Raw genomic sequence first — 16756 nt, 5'->3', positions numbered from 1 at the left:
TCGTGGTGACCAAAACTGGATGCAGTATTCCAAGTGTGGCCTTACCAAGGCATTGTAAAGTAGTATTAACACTTCATGTGATCTTGATTCTATCCCTCTGTTAATGCAGCCTAGCACTGTGTTGGCTTTTTTGGCAGCTGCAGCACATTGCTGGCTCATATTTAAGTGATTGTCCACTAGGACTCCAAAATCCCTCTCACAGTTGCTACTATTGAGCAAGGTACCCCCTATACTATACCTGTACATTTGGTTTTTCTTGCCTAAATGTAGAACCTTACTTTTTTCACCACTGAATTTCATTTTGTTAGATAGCGTCCAGTGTTCAAGTCTGTCCAGATCCTTCTGTATCTTAAGCCTATCTTCTGGAGTGTTGGCTATTCCTGCCAGCTTGGTGTTGTCTGCAAATTTGATATTCCCCATCTATCCCATCCTAATCATTGATGAAGATGTTGAAGATGTCTTAAGAGAACGCATTTGAGATTTCAGTAGTTATTTATCTTCTCTCCCCTTATCTTACAGTATTATCATAATTTGGGCCTAGATAATGCTAAAACTAAGCAGGTTGTAAATTAATTATTGTTGGGTGGGGGACTGGCTGCTTGGTTTAGGCTACTCAATTCCCTTGACATGAATTCTATAAGTAAAAGTAGTTATTCATTCGTAATTTTTAAACCCCAAAGTGACATACATTGCACATTCTCCTTATTTTTCCCCACCTTCCTTGGCTTATGAGAAAGTGAGTGGCCTAAAGTAATCTAGAAAGCTTCCAAATTCGAGGGTGATCTCAAACTGGTCTCCTCAGTCTTTCCAACAATTTGACCCTTGTACTGCACTGGTCCCATTACAGCCCCTTGGAGTTGAACTTCTGATGACCTCACGGAAAGGCCTTAATTGATTTGAGAATTTGTTGAGAATGTTCTGGAGCTAATAGGACACTGTCTTCTCATGGGATGTTATTTCAACTTTTCAGCCGACATTAAAATCAGGTGGATAAGCTCAGCTGAATTTAATGTTTACTCTAAGCACAATGAAGATCTACCATGTTGTCTAACTCTCTGATGCAGCCCGAGACAAAACCATAAACCTAATTTAAAGCCCTTTTATCTACTGTAGCTCCCCATTTGCTGCATTCATTTCACAAGAAGCGGCCAGCTGCAGGGGTATGAGCACACAACTACTTGTGTTCAGTTGCTAATCTCCAGCTGCCAGCAAGCAAATCTGAGCAGCAAACATCACACACTAAAAATATAGTTTCTTTCACTATTTGACCAGCGGATGAGCCCCATCCGTTTTGTTGCCTGCTTCCTATCTCAGCTGCACCTGAAGCTGCCTGCCAGTTACTCATGCAGCTTTAGTGCAAGAAATGCTTACAGGAAATGGTATTCATCCAAGCACCCCACAAACTCTGCCAAAATACCCAGGGCTTTTTCGGCTTCTCTGTTCAGCTCAGTCAAAGGTTAGATGATATAGAGAAGGGATGGGGGAGTATGCAAGCACTTGGATGAGCTCAAAACAAGTTGCAATTAAGCTGTTTTTAATAATACTAGCAATAAGGTACTTTGCACAAACTGCTAACCACCAATGATTAAAGGTATTAAATGTAATTAGGGTTGCCAGAGAAACAGGAAGATTCATGTCATAACCACTGACATATTTCTGATACAGGAAATGTGGCACAGTGCAGGAGCTTTGAGGGCCATATTCCATTTCAGGGTTTGGTACTTTTTCAGTTTTGAAAAACATGTTTTGCACTTGACACCACCATAGCAATGAATCAAAAGAACCTTATCCACAATTCACTAGGCTATTTGACTCTTGAGCATCTTTTCCCTTGCTATTTTTTAAGTGAAATATCAGAAGACAAGAACCTGTTTGGTTTCTTTAAAAAAAAAATCTCAGCCCTTAGCTTGAGACTCAGAAACCAGAATTCTCTCTCGTTGGGAATAAATAATCAATTCATGAGAAATAGATGAACCAGGGGATGGGAACACAGCATTTTTATTTTGAAAAATAAAAGGGCTTTTCTCCTCAATTTCTCTCAACCTTTAAATTAAGAATAAATGTAATAAACCAACTCATGAGAAACAGATGAGGCAGAAGATGGGAATATAGTTTCATTTAAAAATGTTTAATAGTTTTTCCCTTGAGTTTCCCCAAAATGCTTAAAATTTTAATTAGGAAATCCAACTTTGTTCTTAAAAGACCTTAACTCAATATACACTTTCCTGAAGGAAATCTGATTCGGTTCAATGGCACTTGTTTCTGTATAGATATACATTGCCATATTATTGCAATAGCTTACCACTGGTTTATGTTTAACAAGAAATTTGGCTCAGGAAGAAAGGTTTGATTTTTTTTAAAAAAAATGAAGTATATTTACATGTAGGAGAGAGAGAGAAAAAAACCAATGTTTGGGGGTTGCTTTGTGCAGTTGTGTTAAGCCAAATCAAGCATTTATCGGAGAGATTATTGCCACTGTCTTGGTTTTTAATCTTCTTCCAACATTTTTTGAAAGAGACTTTGTTAAATTTCCATGAACTGTTGTCTGGTGTTGTGACATGATTAAAATTCTCCACTCTTTCTCAGAGAGGTGCTAGCATGAGTCAAACACACATAATCCAATCCAAGGTGTGCTTCTTGGAAAGCAAGTCTTGCCTTCCATTCATTTTGCTTCCAAGAAAGGATTGATTCCCCCCCCCCAAGCTGGCACCTTTGATTGCCCAAATGGGAATTAGCATTCATTCCTTCACATTCTTATTTGTTTTGCAGCAATAAAAAAGCTGCAAAACATGTATTATCTACCACAGGGCAAGATGAAACCATCCCAAAACAGGGAACTGTAATTTCTTTGTCATTGTTTTCTCAGAAGACTGTCTCCCCCATCCTCCCCCACCCCCAAAAAAAAGAACCCAGTAGTCTCTAGCAAAGTACTTCAACCTTGATTATTATTCAGATCTGGTGTATCCTCCACGCTTCTAGAGCTCAGGCCCAACTTTCAATGAATTCCCTCCACACTCCTTAGTTCAGAGACCAAATACATGCTTAGCAAGCAGAAAACCCCAAACAGCCTTCCTGCTGGTATTGACAATGCTGAGTTAGAGAAACCAACAGCTTGCTGAGGTACAGGCTAGCACCTTCCATTCTGCTGATCAGGACTTATCCTATAGACATCTGGTAGGAAAGTTTCTTTTCAGTTAATTTTGATTTCTCAGAGACAAGAGATATATTACTTTAGGGTTATGAAACATCCTCTGAACCAGGGGTTTCAGTTACCACAGCTTGACCGCATTCTTTGAGGAAGACTGATCTGTTATTTGGCTTTCTTCATAACATTTCCAGCAAATAAGCTGTTGCTACTGCCACCCGCTAACTGTGCCATGTTCTTTATCTCTGCATGACATGCAAGGTTAGGCAAAAGCTGACTTGACTATAGTTGGAAAACTAGTTAGAATGATTTGGTAAATGCTATCTATGTAAAATTCACCCTTCCTGCACACACCCCAACCTTATAGGGCAGAGCACCTACTGCATTCATATTAAATCATTCCTTTTACTATGATTTAATCACAATGACTCATTATATTTAAGGTTCCTTAGGATATTAAAATGACTTCTTAAGAAGATACCAATGTTTTCTATTACACGATCAAGATAATGGCATGCTCCAGCCCATTATGTAACCAGTTTGGTGATAACAAATGTGTGTGGCTCCTCCCTCTTTCCTGCACTGTTTCAGAAAGCATTGCAAAGCAAAACCTATCATTTGCAAGTCCAGCTTTTGAGAACTTCGGATGTCATGAAGTCCCATTTACGGCACCACAAGGTTATTACCACGAGTCTCTCTTGCCTGCATCTGAAAAGCAAGCAACCAGGTTGGCCACCTGAACTGCCTGTGTTGCAGCCAGACCTCAGGATCCCCAAAGTATCAATAAAAGGACTCACACCACCTGCCATTTTTGGAAAGGTTTATAGACCTTTGTAATGACTGCATGACACAGAGTTTACCTTCCTCCTCCCTCTGGTTTCTGAAGGCACCAAGGTGCCTGTCAGGGGCTGCAGCCCTCCTGCTTCACAGCTAGCCTTTGCCATCCCGGTCTAGGCCAGCTGCAGAACATCAAATGCACTTTCCACATATTACCATTTAATATTTACATTCAAGCAATTCATAATAATTGGAAGCTTATAGTTTAGACATTTCTAGTAGCAGCAATTTCTATAATAGCTTTAGATTATTTGGGAGTGGGGGTGGGGGTTGCACACGGAGTTAGAAACCTCTCTCTCCGTGTGTGTATGAATGATGGTCCTGCAGTTTCATGAAAACAAGGAGCAAAGAAATAAAAAAAAGAGAAGTGGCTTTTAAAAAGGGAAGGAAAGAAAATATTTTGATATAGTTTTTATATATATATAATATATATGTATTTAATATAATTATATATATATATATAGGGCAATCTAGGGAACTCCATAAATCTAGGCTTTTTATATTTCATTATATAAATACCTACAAATAAATATAATTGCATGACCCACCTGGGGAGGCCTGCCTTCAGTTCAAACAATACATTTTTAGCAACACCACATACAAACGGGAGCATGAACCACTGAACAAGTTAGCACTGTTAAAATATAATACTATAGAACTCTTCTCCCGTGAGTTATCTGGGGAGCCGGCACCCCTGATGCCCAAGACTCTAGCAGGCCAAGAGCGCCTTGCGGTAAACCCTCAGTCCTGAAGGCCAAGGGGAAGCCTTGCATCCTAACCCTCCGTTCTTCCAGGCAGCAAAGTATGTATGTTTGATCTCGAGAGGACCTACTCTTTGCTGCTGCTCCGCAGCGCCAAAGAGTTTCTCAGGATAGAGCGGTATCTTAAGGGAGGAGCCAGGCTGCCAAGGGAGAGAGGCAGGAGGAGGAGCTTGCCCCTAACTCCTCACAATGTCACATATTCCTTAAAAGTTACTGTCAGGCAGTTGGCAGTCACATCTGTAATGATTATATTCCCAAAAAAAGGCTTGAATTCCTGCACGGGCTCCTCTTCCTCCTCCACTTCAAAATGCTCTACCTGCTTCTCCGGCTCTGGCCCCGACTGTTCTGGTGACACCGGCACAATCTCCGGCTTCACCTGCACTAGGCCAAGCTCTCTGTCCCCTCGAGCCTTGACGCACCGCAAGTCTATGGGCTCGTCTAAGTCAGAGTCCAACAGGATGACCTCGGGCTGAGAGGTGGGAAAGGCCGGGGACTCGAGTTTTTCCGGGGCCGGAGAGTTTAGGCAGGTGGGGGCACTGATGCTCCGGGAAGTGAGGCGCTTCTTGCCACTCTCCTTGTCTCCGTGGGGCTCAGAAAGGCAGCGTTTCCGGGAGCCACCGTAACTGGGTGAAAGGCTTAGTCCTGGGGTAGGGGAGATCTGCTCCTGCTGGCTGGAATCCAGGGTCCAGGGAACCAGGCTGGGCTTGGTGGTCAGCTGCAGAGGCTGCTGCTCAGGAACAGGCAGCTCTTGGCTGGAGGCCACTGTCTTGGAAGGGCTGCTTGCTATCTCAGAAGGAAGCTGACTGGCCTCTGTGCCAGCTTTCCCTCTGAGACCACTACTCAGCCACCTCTCCTCCCCGGGCTTTTTCCAGGACTCCTGCCTCTCCTCAGACCCTCTCTTAGTAGTCCTCTCTTCAGCTACCCGCTTCTTCGGGGCCTCTCCAGATTTAATCTTTACCGCCTGCATGCCATTCTCCATGTACTTGCTCATGACAATCACAATGCGTCCATTCTTATTTTTGTTCTTCACAATTTTCATTTTGCCACCAATGCCGTTGCTGGTCACGCCCTCCCGGGGAGAAGCTGCTGGCGGCCCTGTGCCACTGGAGAGGTTCTTCTCTGCCCCGTTCTTTCCTTCAACCCCACTCAAGCTCTTGACAGGGTTCAGCAAACTCTTTGTGGAGCCATGGGACCACTTGTCTGACTGGGACATTAATGGGCTTTTGCTATGATCCAAGCAGGCCTGTCCTTGCTGTGGCTCCTTGTTGTTAGGCTGGTAGTGAGGTTCATACATCTTGGGGTCCGGCTGATAGTGGTGGTGCTTTTTGCTGTTCAGCTGATAGTAGTACTTCCCTTTACTGTGCGACTGGTGTTTGATGCTGCTCTCCTTGCTGTTGGGCTGATACTGATGGTGCTTCTTGCTGTTGAGTTCGTACTGATGCTGCTGACTTTTGCCTGAGCTGCTGAGATCCAGCTTGGGCCTGTTCTCCACGGCTGGGTCCTGCAGGCCGGTGAGGATATTAGAGCGACGTGCAAAAGATGGCAGCTGTAAGAGGGGAAAAATATATTAGGAATTTCAGAAAAGCTTCTGGAACCTGGTCAAAACAAGCATCTGGCTTGGCAGCTCAGAACACTTTTCAAAGTCATGATAAAGGGATGCTCTTGCTCTGACTTTCCCCAGACAAAGCTATATAGGAGACAGGAGGAAATAAGGCATTCTTTCACTCAATCGCCCCTTTGAACACAGAGGCAAAAAACTACAGCATATGTGGCAAGCCAAAGAAAAGCAGGAGCCAGAACAAAACATCGTACCCATTCCAGCTGCATGCCTTTTCTCTGGCCAGTTGTTCCTTGGCCCTTTGCTTTGCTAATCCTTAGACCCCAGCTAGGCATCATCTTTCCTAACTGGAAGCATTTATTCTAGAGAAGGCAAGCCAGTGAGTTGTAGCCAACCGGCTTCTTTCTGCTGCTTCCAAGTAACCTTTTAAATCTGGAAGACACAGTTATGGACTTTCAGGATTCAGCCCAAGCCTGATGAATCTTGTGCCATGTTAGAGTTTGAACTGGCCTTGAGGCCTTCTGAAGCCATTGTTAGAAAGTGTGCTGTCTGTAAAAAGAGGAAGAATGGGTAGAACAGGACTTCCTAAGGCATTTATAGTTAACAAGGCAAGTGTGCACATGGGTCTCTGAGAACATGATGAAATCAAGATGAAATACTCCCCCTTGGGATAGGCACTAGAAAAGGAAGGGAATATTAATTAAGTGAAGGAAAACAAACTAGTCACCAACAAAGCCTCTCTTAAAAAAAGAAAGAAAAGAAAAGAAACAAAAACAGGTCAGCGTTTTCAGCAAGATTCTATCTTCAGGAGTCAATTACTTTCACTTTTAGTATAGATTATTTCATTTTACTCCAATGAAAAAAAAAAGCAGCACAATTAACTGAATTTACCTGAACTACCAGTGGCTTTGGTTTTGGTCCTCGCTTGCGGTATCCCATAAGTTGCTCTTGCCTCTCCCTGAAGAAACATTTTTTAAAAAATCATCAAAGGTACAATTAGAAATGCTTGAGCTCAGAAGCATATTGGACCTCTACCATGCTATTTAATACAGACACAAGATGAAAATGAGGATCCAAGGCAGACTTCCTAGGAATAAGCGTCACTGAATCAAAGTGCCTTTTAAGGAGAGACACATGGGACCGCCCTGAGTGTTTATAACAGAGCAGCAGGAAGAGACTACAGGAAACAGGAGAAAACACTGAAAGGTCAGAGGAATGAATACCAGTCAGTAAGCATGGCTCTCTCAAGGGCCTGTGCTATAGAGAGCAATGACATCCAGAAATAAGCAGGGAGGGAGGGGCAATTATTTATTTTCATACAGCACATATTAAATGGGCAGATCAGCAAGTGGAAAAGCCAAGATGGGGATGGGGTATGCGTTATTTCATACATCAAGACACAGGAATGAACTACAAGCATGCACACTACAAACATAAATCACCAAGACAAAAAAAAGTCTTTGAAGATCTATGAAGACACAGGCAAGTCTGAAAATTTCTCCGTCCCACAGTGCCCAGAATGTCACCAGTGCTGCTCAGACAACCAAAAGAACCAGTTTAGATTTCAGCTATCTTCATTTCCTGCAAACCATTCATCTATCTGCTCAAATTTCAATTGAGCTGAAAACCAGAACTTCTTCTGAAGACCTTTGCACCTCGATTTATAAACTGGCTACTGTTTTGTTAAAAATTTGAATCCGAACCTGCCACCCAATTCTGAGTTTACCGATACTGCTGCTTTACAAATCTCCTCAAAAGTAAGTCCCACCATATTCTTCCACAGCTTCAGCTATGTTTGTTCTCAGCCAAACAACCAGCTTTCTTTGAAAGCAAAAGATGCTTAAGATGTGCAAGTCAGCCCTTCAAATCTACTGGAAAACACAGCTGCTTCCAGCCAAATTAAACTACTTAGAATATGTAAAACAATTTTTCACTTCCATTGCTTTGCCCCATTCACTCTTTGTCACTGGAGGCATTCCTCTAATTCCAAAACTGTATTTTGGTGGTCTCCCATTCAAGAACAAACCAGTACTTATTTTTTGAGATCAGTGAAAGTTGGGTCACATTAAGGGTAACAGTACTCAAGAATGCCATATAAAGCAGGCAAGCTCCAAAAGACAATCCAGATTTTGTACCACAGCAATATGCAATAGATTGCAGGAAAGAGCAAACCAGATAAGCTTCGGCCCAGAAGAACAGGCCGCAAGTGCTATAGGAACTATCAGCAACAAGCATCCAACTTCCCACCCAGCACTGCCAGGGAGCCTGCAGTAGGAAGCAGACGCTGCACGGGATGCTAATCACCTCATTAGGATTCACATGATAAGGCGCTTCTCCACACCGCAGCCTCAGAGGCCGCTCATTCGCTGGCAACACGAAGGGAGGGGATTCTGCTCCCCCTTCCGGTTTGCTTAACGGCAAATTAACCAAACGGTCGACCCTAATGCAGGAGAGGGAAGGTCGTCTCCCCGACCAGGTGCGGCCTTTCGCTTACCGCGACTGGCGACAGCCGCACACAAACGAGAGGCGGGAGACGAAGCCACCACCTACAAGGGGCTGTCGTTTTCTCCTCGCCCTCTGCAACTTGCGGGCCTAACGGTTCCCGACGCCCCCGTGTTTAATGCTTTGCAAGAGCTAGACGCAGGGGTCTTCAAACTTGGCCCCTTTTATGACTTGTGGACTTCAGCTCCCAGAATTCCTCAGCCAGCATTGCTGGCTGAGGAATTCTGGGAGCTGAAGTCCACAAGTCATAAAAGGGCCAAGTTTGAAGACCCCCTGAGCTAGAGGTTAGTTCGGAGCCTCCCAGCAGGAGAGGGGGTTCCGGAACGTTCCGAAGGGGCTCTGGCAACGGGCAGCATTTTAGGAGCTGGGAAAAAAGGAAAGAAGAGCAAGAGGACCGTCGCCGCCTCTTCCTCAAGGCCTGAAGATGACACTTTGCCTCGCGGGTCAAGATCCTGCAGGAAAGCAGGCGCGCGCAGCCAAGGACGGCGGCGCGGGGCGGGTTTCCCCCCCCCCTTTTTCTTGCATCCCAGCCCTTCAACCTTCGCTACGCTCCTCCTAGGCCAGGGGTCGGCAACCTCGGCTCTTTTATGACTCGTGGACTTCAACTCCCAGAATTCCTGAGCCAGCATAGCTGGCTCAAGAATTCTGGGAGTTGAAGTCCACGAGTCATAAAAGAGCCGAGGTTGCCGACCCCTGGCCTAGGCCACCCCAGGCCCCGCCCGCTCCGCATTTTGCGAGCTGCCACCGAGACGGGGGTTGAGGGGCCTCTCGCGCGGGCAGTTTTGCGGTCGCGATTCCTCCCCGGCAGGCTTGGCAAAAAAAAAAAAACTGCCAAGCGCAGAAGCGTCCGGGCGCAGGCGGCGCAATACCCGCCGCCGCTCCCTTCCGTCACGTGCAGGCGCCGCAAGCCAGCAACGAGCTTAAGCCAGGGAACTTTCGCGCTGCAAAGGAAGTCCCGCCACGCAGCGAAGCAGGGCTTAAAAAACGAAGTTCCGTAACGTGCAGCGCGACTTTGCACAAGGCTGCCACGCTCCCGACGACCTGCCCTGCAGCTGAAATCGGGGGGGCACTTTTCTTCCACAGCCGCCGGCTCCTTCGTCCCCTGCTGCAGGAGCAAAATGTACGGAGGCTTCCCTCTCCTCCGAAGAAGCCCGATCGGGGCAGACTTCCCCGTGTCAGCAACCCCAAGTTCCCACGGCGAGGCATGCAACTCACCTGTTTTGAAAAGCGATTAGCAGCCTGGGATCCAGGATATTTTCCTCCGGCTCCCACGTGTTATACCTTGCAAAAGAAGAAAACACGGCATTGTTGGTATATTTTAAACATTAACAATAGCTTAGCTATTCAGAGAGCACGATTTGGGAAGGAGCCCTTATTCGCAGCTATCCCCCTCTGTGCGGTGGGGCCATTTTAAAAACTGGCTGCAATAGCCACCGCCTCCCTCCCCATTTTCTAGGACCTGTTTCAAAGTGCGCATTCAGGACTGGCGCTAACCCGAGCAGGGGGGGATGGGTTGGGTGGCGGGGGGGAGGTTATGCCGATCTGTTTATTTAGTGCAGTTATTATTCCAGAGGAATTCCATGCATATTATAGAGAACGGGGTTCAAAGCCCCACCGATTCCCTCAGGGAGCCGGCCAAAAGGACTCCGAGGCTTATCCCTCCCTCCGCTATTTCCAAGTCTGACGGCCCCTTTACCCTTCTCGATGGGCTTCGTCATTTCAGACTTCAAACACCACCACCCCCAACTCCATGTCCCTGAAAGGTTCATTTGCAGCTTCTTTAATCCAGCAGAAGTAGCAGAGCGGAGGGTTGCTCAGACTAAATGTGCAGTTTCACGGCCAGCAGGATAGGAACCTGGTGACAGTGATCGCCTTTCGCCGCCCTCTTCATCCCGAGTGGATTTAAGGATTTCACGCATGGGTGTTTTTTTAAAAAATGGGTTTTCTCCTCCCTCCCCCCCCCTTCCCCCGATCTCCGGGGCTGCTTGGTTCTGCAATATGGAGCCTGCTTTCCAAGGGAAAGGAGCCATTTTCTGCAACTGCTGCACATCAGTCCGCCTTGCCTTCCTCCCCTGAAGCTGCTGGCTCTGCACCCCCCCCCCCGGCCGCCTCTTTCTATTCTGCCGCCTTCCCAATTAATGAGCTTTCCCTTTTTAACCCATGCATAAAAACGGAGGCACTTTTCGGGTTTCTGGAGCGTGGCAGAATATTCGCGGGGGTTGGGTCAGACACTGGAGCCCGCGTTAAGGACACCGGGTTCTTACACTGCCCGATTCCCCTCACGAGACTTACTTGGAAGACCATCCCCTCCATTTGACGAGATACTCCGCTCGGCCCTGCAAGAGAAGGATAAAAAATGTCAGGATCCGGAGAGATCTCTGGAAGGCTAACCCTTCGGCTGTTCTCCAGATTCCAGCCTTGAGCTTCAAGACTGGCTGGTCGCTTACCTTCCGGATTCGCTGCTTTTCGATGCTTTCCACCGCGAAGACATGCTCCCCCACCGCCGGCAGCTCCATTTTTGTAGATTTTTTTCTCAGGGGGACGCGATCCGGAGGAGGGGAACCGGGGCTTGCGTCCTGCAGACAGACGAGCCTTCCCCGCCGTTCACTTCGCCTTTCCAGACGACTGAGCTGCAGCCTTTCGCAGCAGCGCAACTCATGCAAATCCTGTTGGGGACGTCAGAGGAGGAGGGGACCTCGCTGCCTGTCAAAGAGGAACGCGGCTAGACGATTGGCTCGGCGCTTTCGAGGGCTGGAAAAAGTGGAAAGGGAGAGGACTTGAGGGAGGAGTGCCTTTACCTCCCCCCCCCTTCCCTTTTGCAAGCGACGGTGTGTATGCGTGTTAGCAAAGATTTGGCTGCTCCGTTGCTCAGCAAACTACCCTCAGTCCCTTCCCCCGCCCGTAATGTTTCGAAGTGTTTCAATGCAGACAATGCTAGGATCGAATACAGTCCCGAAGTAATACCAGCGCCAGGGCCATGGAGATCACCCTCCGGCCCTCTCTCTGGTCTTACCGCGTGGTGCAGCCCTGAACCCCTGATTTTCAACGCCACGGACCAACCAGGAGGACGAAAAGTTAACTGAAAGATTGGCACCTATTTCAGGGGTGCTTCAGTGTGGCGCTGTCAGAAGAGGATCATCCGCAGAAGCCCAAAGAGCACCTAATTATGTCATTTCTGTGTTTTACTTTCCCTTGCCACGGAGTCCTTCTGCCACGGGAGAAGAACTTTTTGGGTGACTGACGGTGATGAGTGTTTGGATTGAAGATCTGGTAACTTTAGGGGCTAGTCCCGGGACAGATTGCGGGCTTTGGGGTTAACTTGGAAAATGCGAAGTCCTTTGTGTAGGCTTTCTGACACTTCACCTTCCCTTTTGAGAGTCAACAATTTTTTCGAGTTCTCGGCGGGATTCCATCGCTGATCTTTAAATCCGGGTTAATTTCTGATACATGCATAAAACAATTTGTCTAGCTGCGATCTCCTTCAAAAGAGTCCCCTGGGCTTTCATTTCCTTAAACATCAGGAGTATCTCTTCGATTATCATACCTGATTAGTGCAGCTCGGCCACCTTAACTGACGCCGCGCGCACAGGGGTGGGAGAGGGGAAAAAGAAGTCGAAAGAGGGGTGTGACGATCTCTAGGAAGTGGAGTGGAAGGTGAGGGAGAGAAGCTGGAAAGGCGGAGAACGGGCAGGATGCCAAGGAGGCAGAGATGGGCGCCTGCGTTGATGCAAAGGTTGCATTAGTCCCCGGGTCCTGATCCCGCGGAAGACGCAGGAATGCAGCGCGTAGGAGAAAGATAACTGCCTGAGTTCGGTCGAGAGAGACCAGGGAAGCCAATCAGCTGTTGATGTGAGGGGGGGGGGAGGCTATGAGAAACGGAAAACAGCAATCTGGGATTGCGGGGTGGTGGGGTGGTGGTGGACATTCCACCTATTTTTCCAAAAATCGGCATAGATTTTAAGAGCGATCAACACAGATTTGTTGGTGGTGAAGAGCCGAAATTGTCCTCCCGGAAGTTAGGCAAAGACTAAGGGAAGACTTTTTAGGGTACTGTGGAGCAATTCTGCTACTAAAGACGGGACAATCAGCATAACAGAGATGCCAGGGGAAAGCTCCATCTCTAGGCTAGCAGTGAGAAAACGGAGGGTCCCAGATGTGCCCCTTTCTGCCCGGAATAACTTTGGAGAATAATTTAGCTAAATGGTAGTTCTATGACAGAGACCTATATAATTTGATGAAAAATGGAGTCAGTTCTGTGGGCAATGCGAACAGGAATCTAGCTATTTATTTCACACACACCCAACCCACCACAAAAGGCGCACGCACTCAAGATTGCATTGATTCTGGAAAGGGCGCAGGCCAATTCTTTTCAAAGATCGGATTGCTACGTGTCAAGAGGAGTTGCGGAACAGCGTCGGGTCTGAGGTCAGGTGGAATCCACACAGAGTCCAGAAATTCCTTTATTAATCTAAGTAAAGGGGCGGATTTTCAATAGTAAAGGAATGCTTCTTTCCATATTACCTGAAAAAAGGAGCCGGCTGACATTTAAGTACTGAACTACTTGAATCCGAGCTGATCTCGCTCCAAGGGACCCCTAATCTGCATCTATGTTAGGAAAAGGAGTCGCCGGGAAGCAGGCGTCTGGAGTGAAAGGCGGAGACACCCGCTGCTTTTCCAACACGTTCAATCCTTGGAAAAATAACTGGGCTTCGATTATTTCTCATTAGCTATTAACCACCTTTGGCTTCAAAACACAAGAAGATGGGGCGTTTAAAATGGTGAACTCACTCCTCATTTTCCCCTTTTCTATACGTATGTTTTCCCGTGCGAATAGCTGAATTTTTTGAAAAATTGTAGTTCCTCGGCAGTGCGCCCCCTACTGCCATCTAGCATAATTCAGTACGGCTCTGCTATCTGAAAACTTAATTTAATGGGGGGAAATGTCAGAAAATCCGAGAATCAGAAAGTTTGGTAGGAACCGAGTGGCTAGAGGACTTACAGGATGTCTTCCTGTGCCCCTGCAAAAATGTATAGAGTGTGAATTTGGGCTACCCGTGATTGCAATAGTCAGTCTCCTCAAATCAGCGTGGATTCCCACGCCCCATCCCGTCTCACTCTCAAGGCGGAGAAGGCTGGGCTTATGTGGGCTGCGCATAAACCAGCGTCCTTCCTCAGTACCTTCCATAGAAGCCTTTTTAGGTCTGAGGGGCCAGATTCTGACCCCTCAGTGCTATCTAGCGGTGAGGATGCTTCAGGTGGGGGGCCCGAGGAAGCCTGCAAGTCAGCCCCTGGGACTCCACCCATTTGAGCTCAGGGAGGCTTGCGCGTGAGTAGCTCTAGCGTTGCGTTCTTCAGGGCACGTTGTTAGCGGGTGAAGATTCCCCGCACTGCTTAGATACCGTTAGCAAGTATGTCTGAAGCCGAACGTCACAGATCTTTCTTGGGGCGGACCGGCTGATTTCGTCAGCTGTCGGCAAAAGGAAAGGTAGACGTGGAACATTCTTAGCGCAGCTTGAAATCAGAGAGAGGGTTTGCCAGGTAAATCTAATGGCTTTTGAGCTGACGACCGTAAACTAGAGAAAGGACGGGCTGAAATCCCTCTCGCTTCCATGTAGCCCGAACAAAATGAAATGGCAGACGGATTTGAATGCCAAATTGCACAACTTTAAAAACTGCCACACGAGTCTCCCTCATTCGTCTCTTCCCCCAAATCTTTCTTTAACTGATTCACCCAAGTGGAGTAATTTAGGTAGGGTTTCCTTTCCGGTGTCCAGTGGAAGCCCCACCTTCTGCCGGCATGCTGAGATGGACTCGCTATTCCGTCACTAACATCCGACGTGACTTAATCATACGCAATCCTCCAAAAGTTGGAGCGAATCAAGCCTGCCGAGACCAAAGGTTGCCAGCTGATAGGAAGCGACTGAGGAAGGCGGCTGAAAACTCTGCAATAATTTAATGGTGCCGAAAGAAAAATGGCTGCCTGTGTTGGAAAAATACAATCGCTCCCCACCCCCCTTGCATGGTATCAAACACCAAAGGATTCCTCTGTCTTTTAGGAGCTCAGCCTGTTTCAGCAGGCTCTTCCCACAAGAGATCCGAGTCTGCATTTCCTTCCCTGCCCGCCTCATCTGCAGTCGGGATCGCCCAGCAATACCGTAAGAACTTTAGCACCGATCGATAACTTTCTGAATTCACTCCAGCCGCGTATTATCAGTCAACTCGTGCCAAGGAAGCGTTCTTGGTCCAGAATCCCGGCAAAATAGGTTGGCTCCCGATCTTTTCTCCTGATTTCAGTTGCATTTAGGCTTTAGGATCCATATCATTCCCGTTAAATCGTCTTCCACTGTGGATCTCTGTTTGTGGGGCTCTACCTTAGGTATTCCTGGAGCACAGCTTCTCTTTTTGGAAATAAGCACTTAAGAAAATAGCAGAATCTCGGCTAGAAATCTAGGCACCAAGGGGGGAAAAAGTACCCCGTGATTATGAGCTAAACTGAGCAGAGTGTATTTATAATAATTCTCCACCTAGAGAAGTACAGCGATTAGCAGCTCTTAGTTCCGACAGCCTCGTTCAGACATACGCACTGAATTGTATTTTCCACGTTTTGTGGCCATCAGCAAATAGGCATTTTGTCCCTATGCAGAAATAAGGTCTGAGTTTAATGGAACTTCTTTCCAAGGAAGAATCCTTAGGATAGCGGTCATAAATGGACACATATGTACACACACCCAAACTCCCCCTAGCTCTTTCTATTTATTTATTTATTTTTTATTTTAATTCCATTTATATCCCGCCCTTCTCCGAAGACTCAGGGCGGCTTACAAGCTTAGCAGTAGCCTTCATTCTATGTATATGCCTGCTTATTAGGGCTTTCACGCCCGCCCCCCCAAGCGGCATTATTACAAAGTCAGCTTAATTGCCCCCAACAATCTGGGTCCTCATTTTACCTACCTCGGAAGGATGGAAGACTGAGTCAATCGGAGCTTGTCAACTGAATCTAAGCTCCAATTCAGAAATATCGATCAACTGCTCTGTTTAAAAGGAAGCTGTTCACACCGCGAACTGAGCAGTCGCGTTTACTTGAATGCAAATTCCATTACAGCTGCAAAGAAGTTTTGCACTGAGTGAAAGAAACAGTTCGGCGGGAGTCTTCATTAGGCTGTCGTGGCGATCGCCTCCGGTTGTGGGGTACCTAGGGAACCTCATTTTTGTCTTGGGGAAGCAGCAGGCAACCGACGTGGCAGCCTGCTTTGGGCTTTGGCCGCTTGTTGAACGGTGGTTTCGCTGGATGCTCCGACGTGACGTCTCCTCAGAATAGTTGCTGGTTGCTCTCAGGCCAAACGGAACGGGTCAGATAGTGAGAAATGAATGACGAAGAATCCTCGACATAACAATTCGACTGAACCCCGTTTCCACCAGGACCGGCTTGGGGAACTGATCTATAAGAGCCTGGGCAGGAAAGATGGAAAACGGTGCTTAAAACGACGCTCGCGTTTAATGCGATCCGCAAAAAGTTCGCCCCCTCCAACCGGACTCCCTGAAACGCGGCCGGGGTGTTTGCTTTTGGAAGAATTCCTCAGACTCCACGGTAGGAAGCGAGGCCGAGTCCCCCAGTCTTGAAGCGTCCTAGGCTTTTCCTCGAAGCCCGGCAATCCCAAGATCCCCGCCGGCATTTCCCAGCAACGCAAGAAAAGACGCCGGCGCTGGGCTCTTCTTCTCGGCCGTGAGCTCCCTGGTCTGCCGGGAGCCGAAGGGGTTAAGCTTTCCCGCATGCAAATGAGGCCGGAGTTGGCAGCCACGTGTGTCGCTCGTGAGGGGAGGAAAGCCGGCGCCGATCGCTCCTTGCAGTCCTGTCCTCGATCGCCGTCCACTGGGACAGCGAGTGGCTCAACAGCGGCCTGGCTGAGCGGCGGGGAAAGGCTGCCAATCCGTTGCCCGGCCTGGAGCGGAAGG

The 16756-nt window shown here is 47.5% G+C and overlaps 1 protein-coding gene across 1 annotated transcript; it reads right to left on the bottom strand.

The window, feature by feature from the left end:
- Nucleotides 1-3951: 3951 nt before the first annotated feature.
- CBX4 (chromobox 4) lies at nucleotides 3952-11418 on the bottom strand. Its single transcript, XM_081317983.1, has 5 exons — nucleotides 11251-11418; nucleotides 11096-11139; nucleotides 10019-10084; nucleotides 7193-7259; nucleotides 3952-6289 (listed from the first exon to the last, which is right to left on the bottom strand). Exons 1-5 carry the CDS (start codon nucleotides 11317-11319, stop codon nucleotides 4928-4930), a joined length of 1608 nt encoding a protein of 535 aa, XP_081174109.1. The 5' UTR covers nucleotides 11320-11418; the 3' UTR covers nucleotides 3952-4927.
- Nucleotides 11419-16756: the final 5338 nt, after the last annotated feature.

Source organism: Vipera berus (assembly GCF_964194415.1).
Source record: "Vipera berus genome assembly, chromosome: 2".
Taxonomy (NCBI): Eukaryota; Metazoa; Chordata; class Lepidosauria; order Squamata; family Viperidae; genus Vipera; species Vipera berus.
The sequence above is the reverse complement of the archived record's forward strand: the minus strand, read 5'-3'. Positions and strand labels throughout refer to the sequence as shown.

Excerpts from the sequence above, each read along its gene's own strand:
- CBX4 (XM_081317983.1), bottom strand. The coding sequence starts at position 11,319 with ATGGAGCTGCCGGCGGTGGGGGAGCATGTCTTCGCGGTGGAAAGCATC. Across the intron at positions 7,260-10,018 it reads CTAATCGCTTTTCAAAACAG|GGAGAGGCAAGAGCAACTTA; the intron begins GTGAGTTGCATG and ends ATGTTTCTTCAG. Across the intron at positions 6,290-7,192 it reads CAAAGCCACTGGTAGTTCAG|CTGCCATCTTTTGCACGTCG; the intron begins GTAAATTCAGTT and ends CCCCTCTTACAG.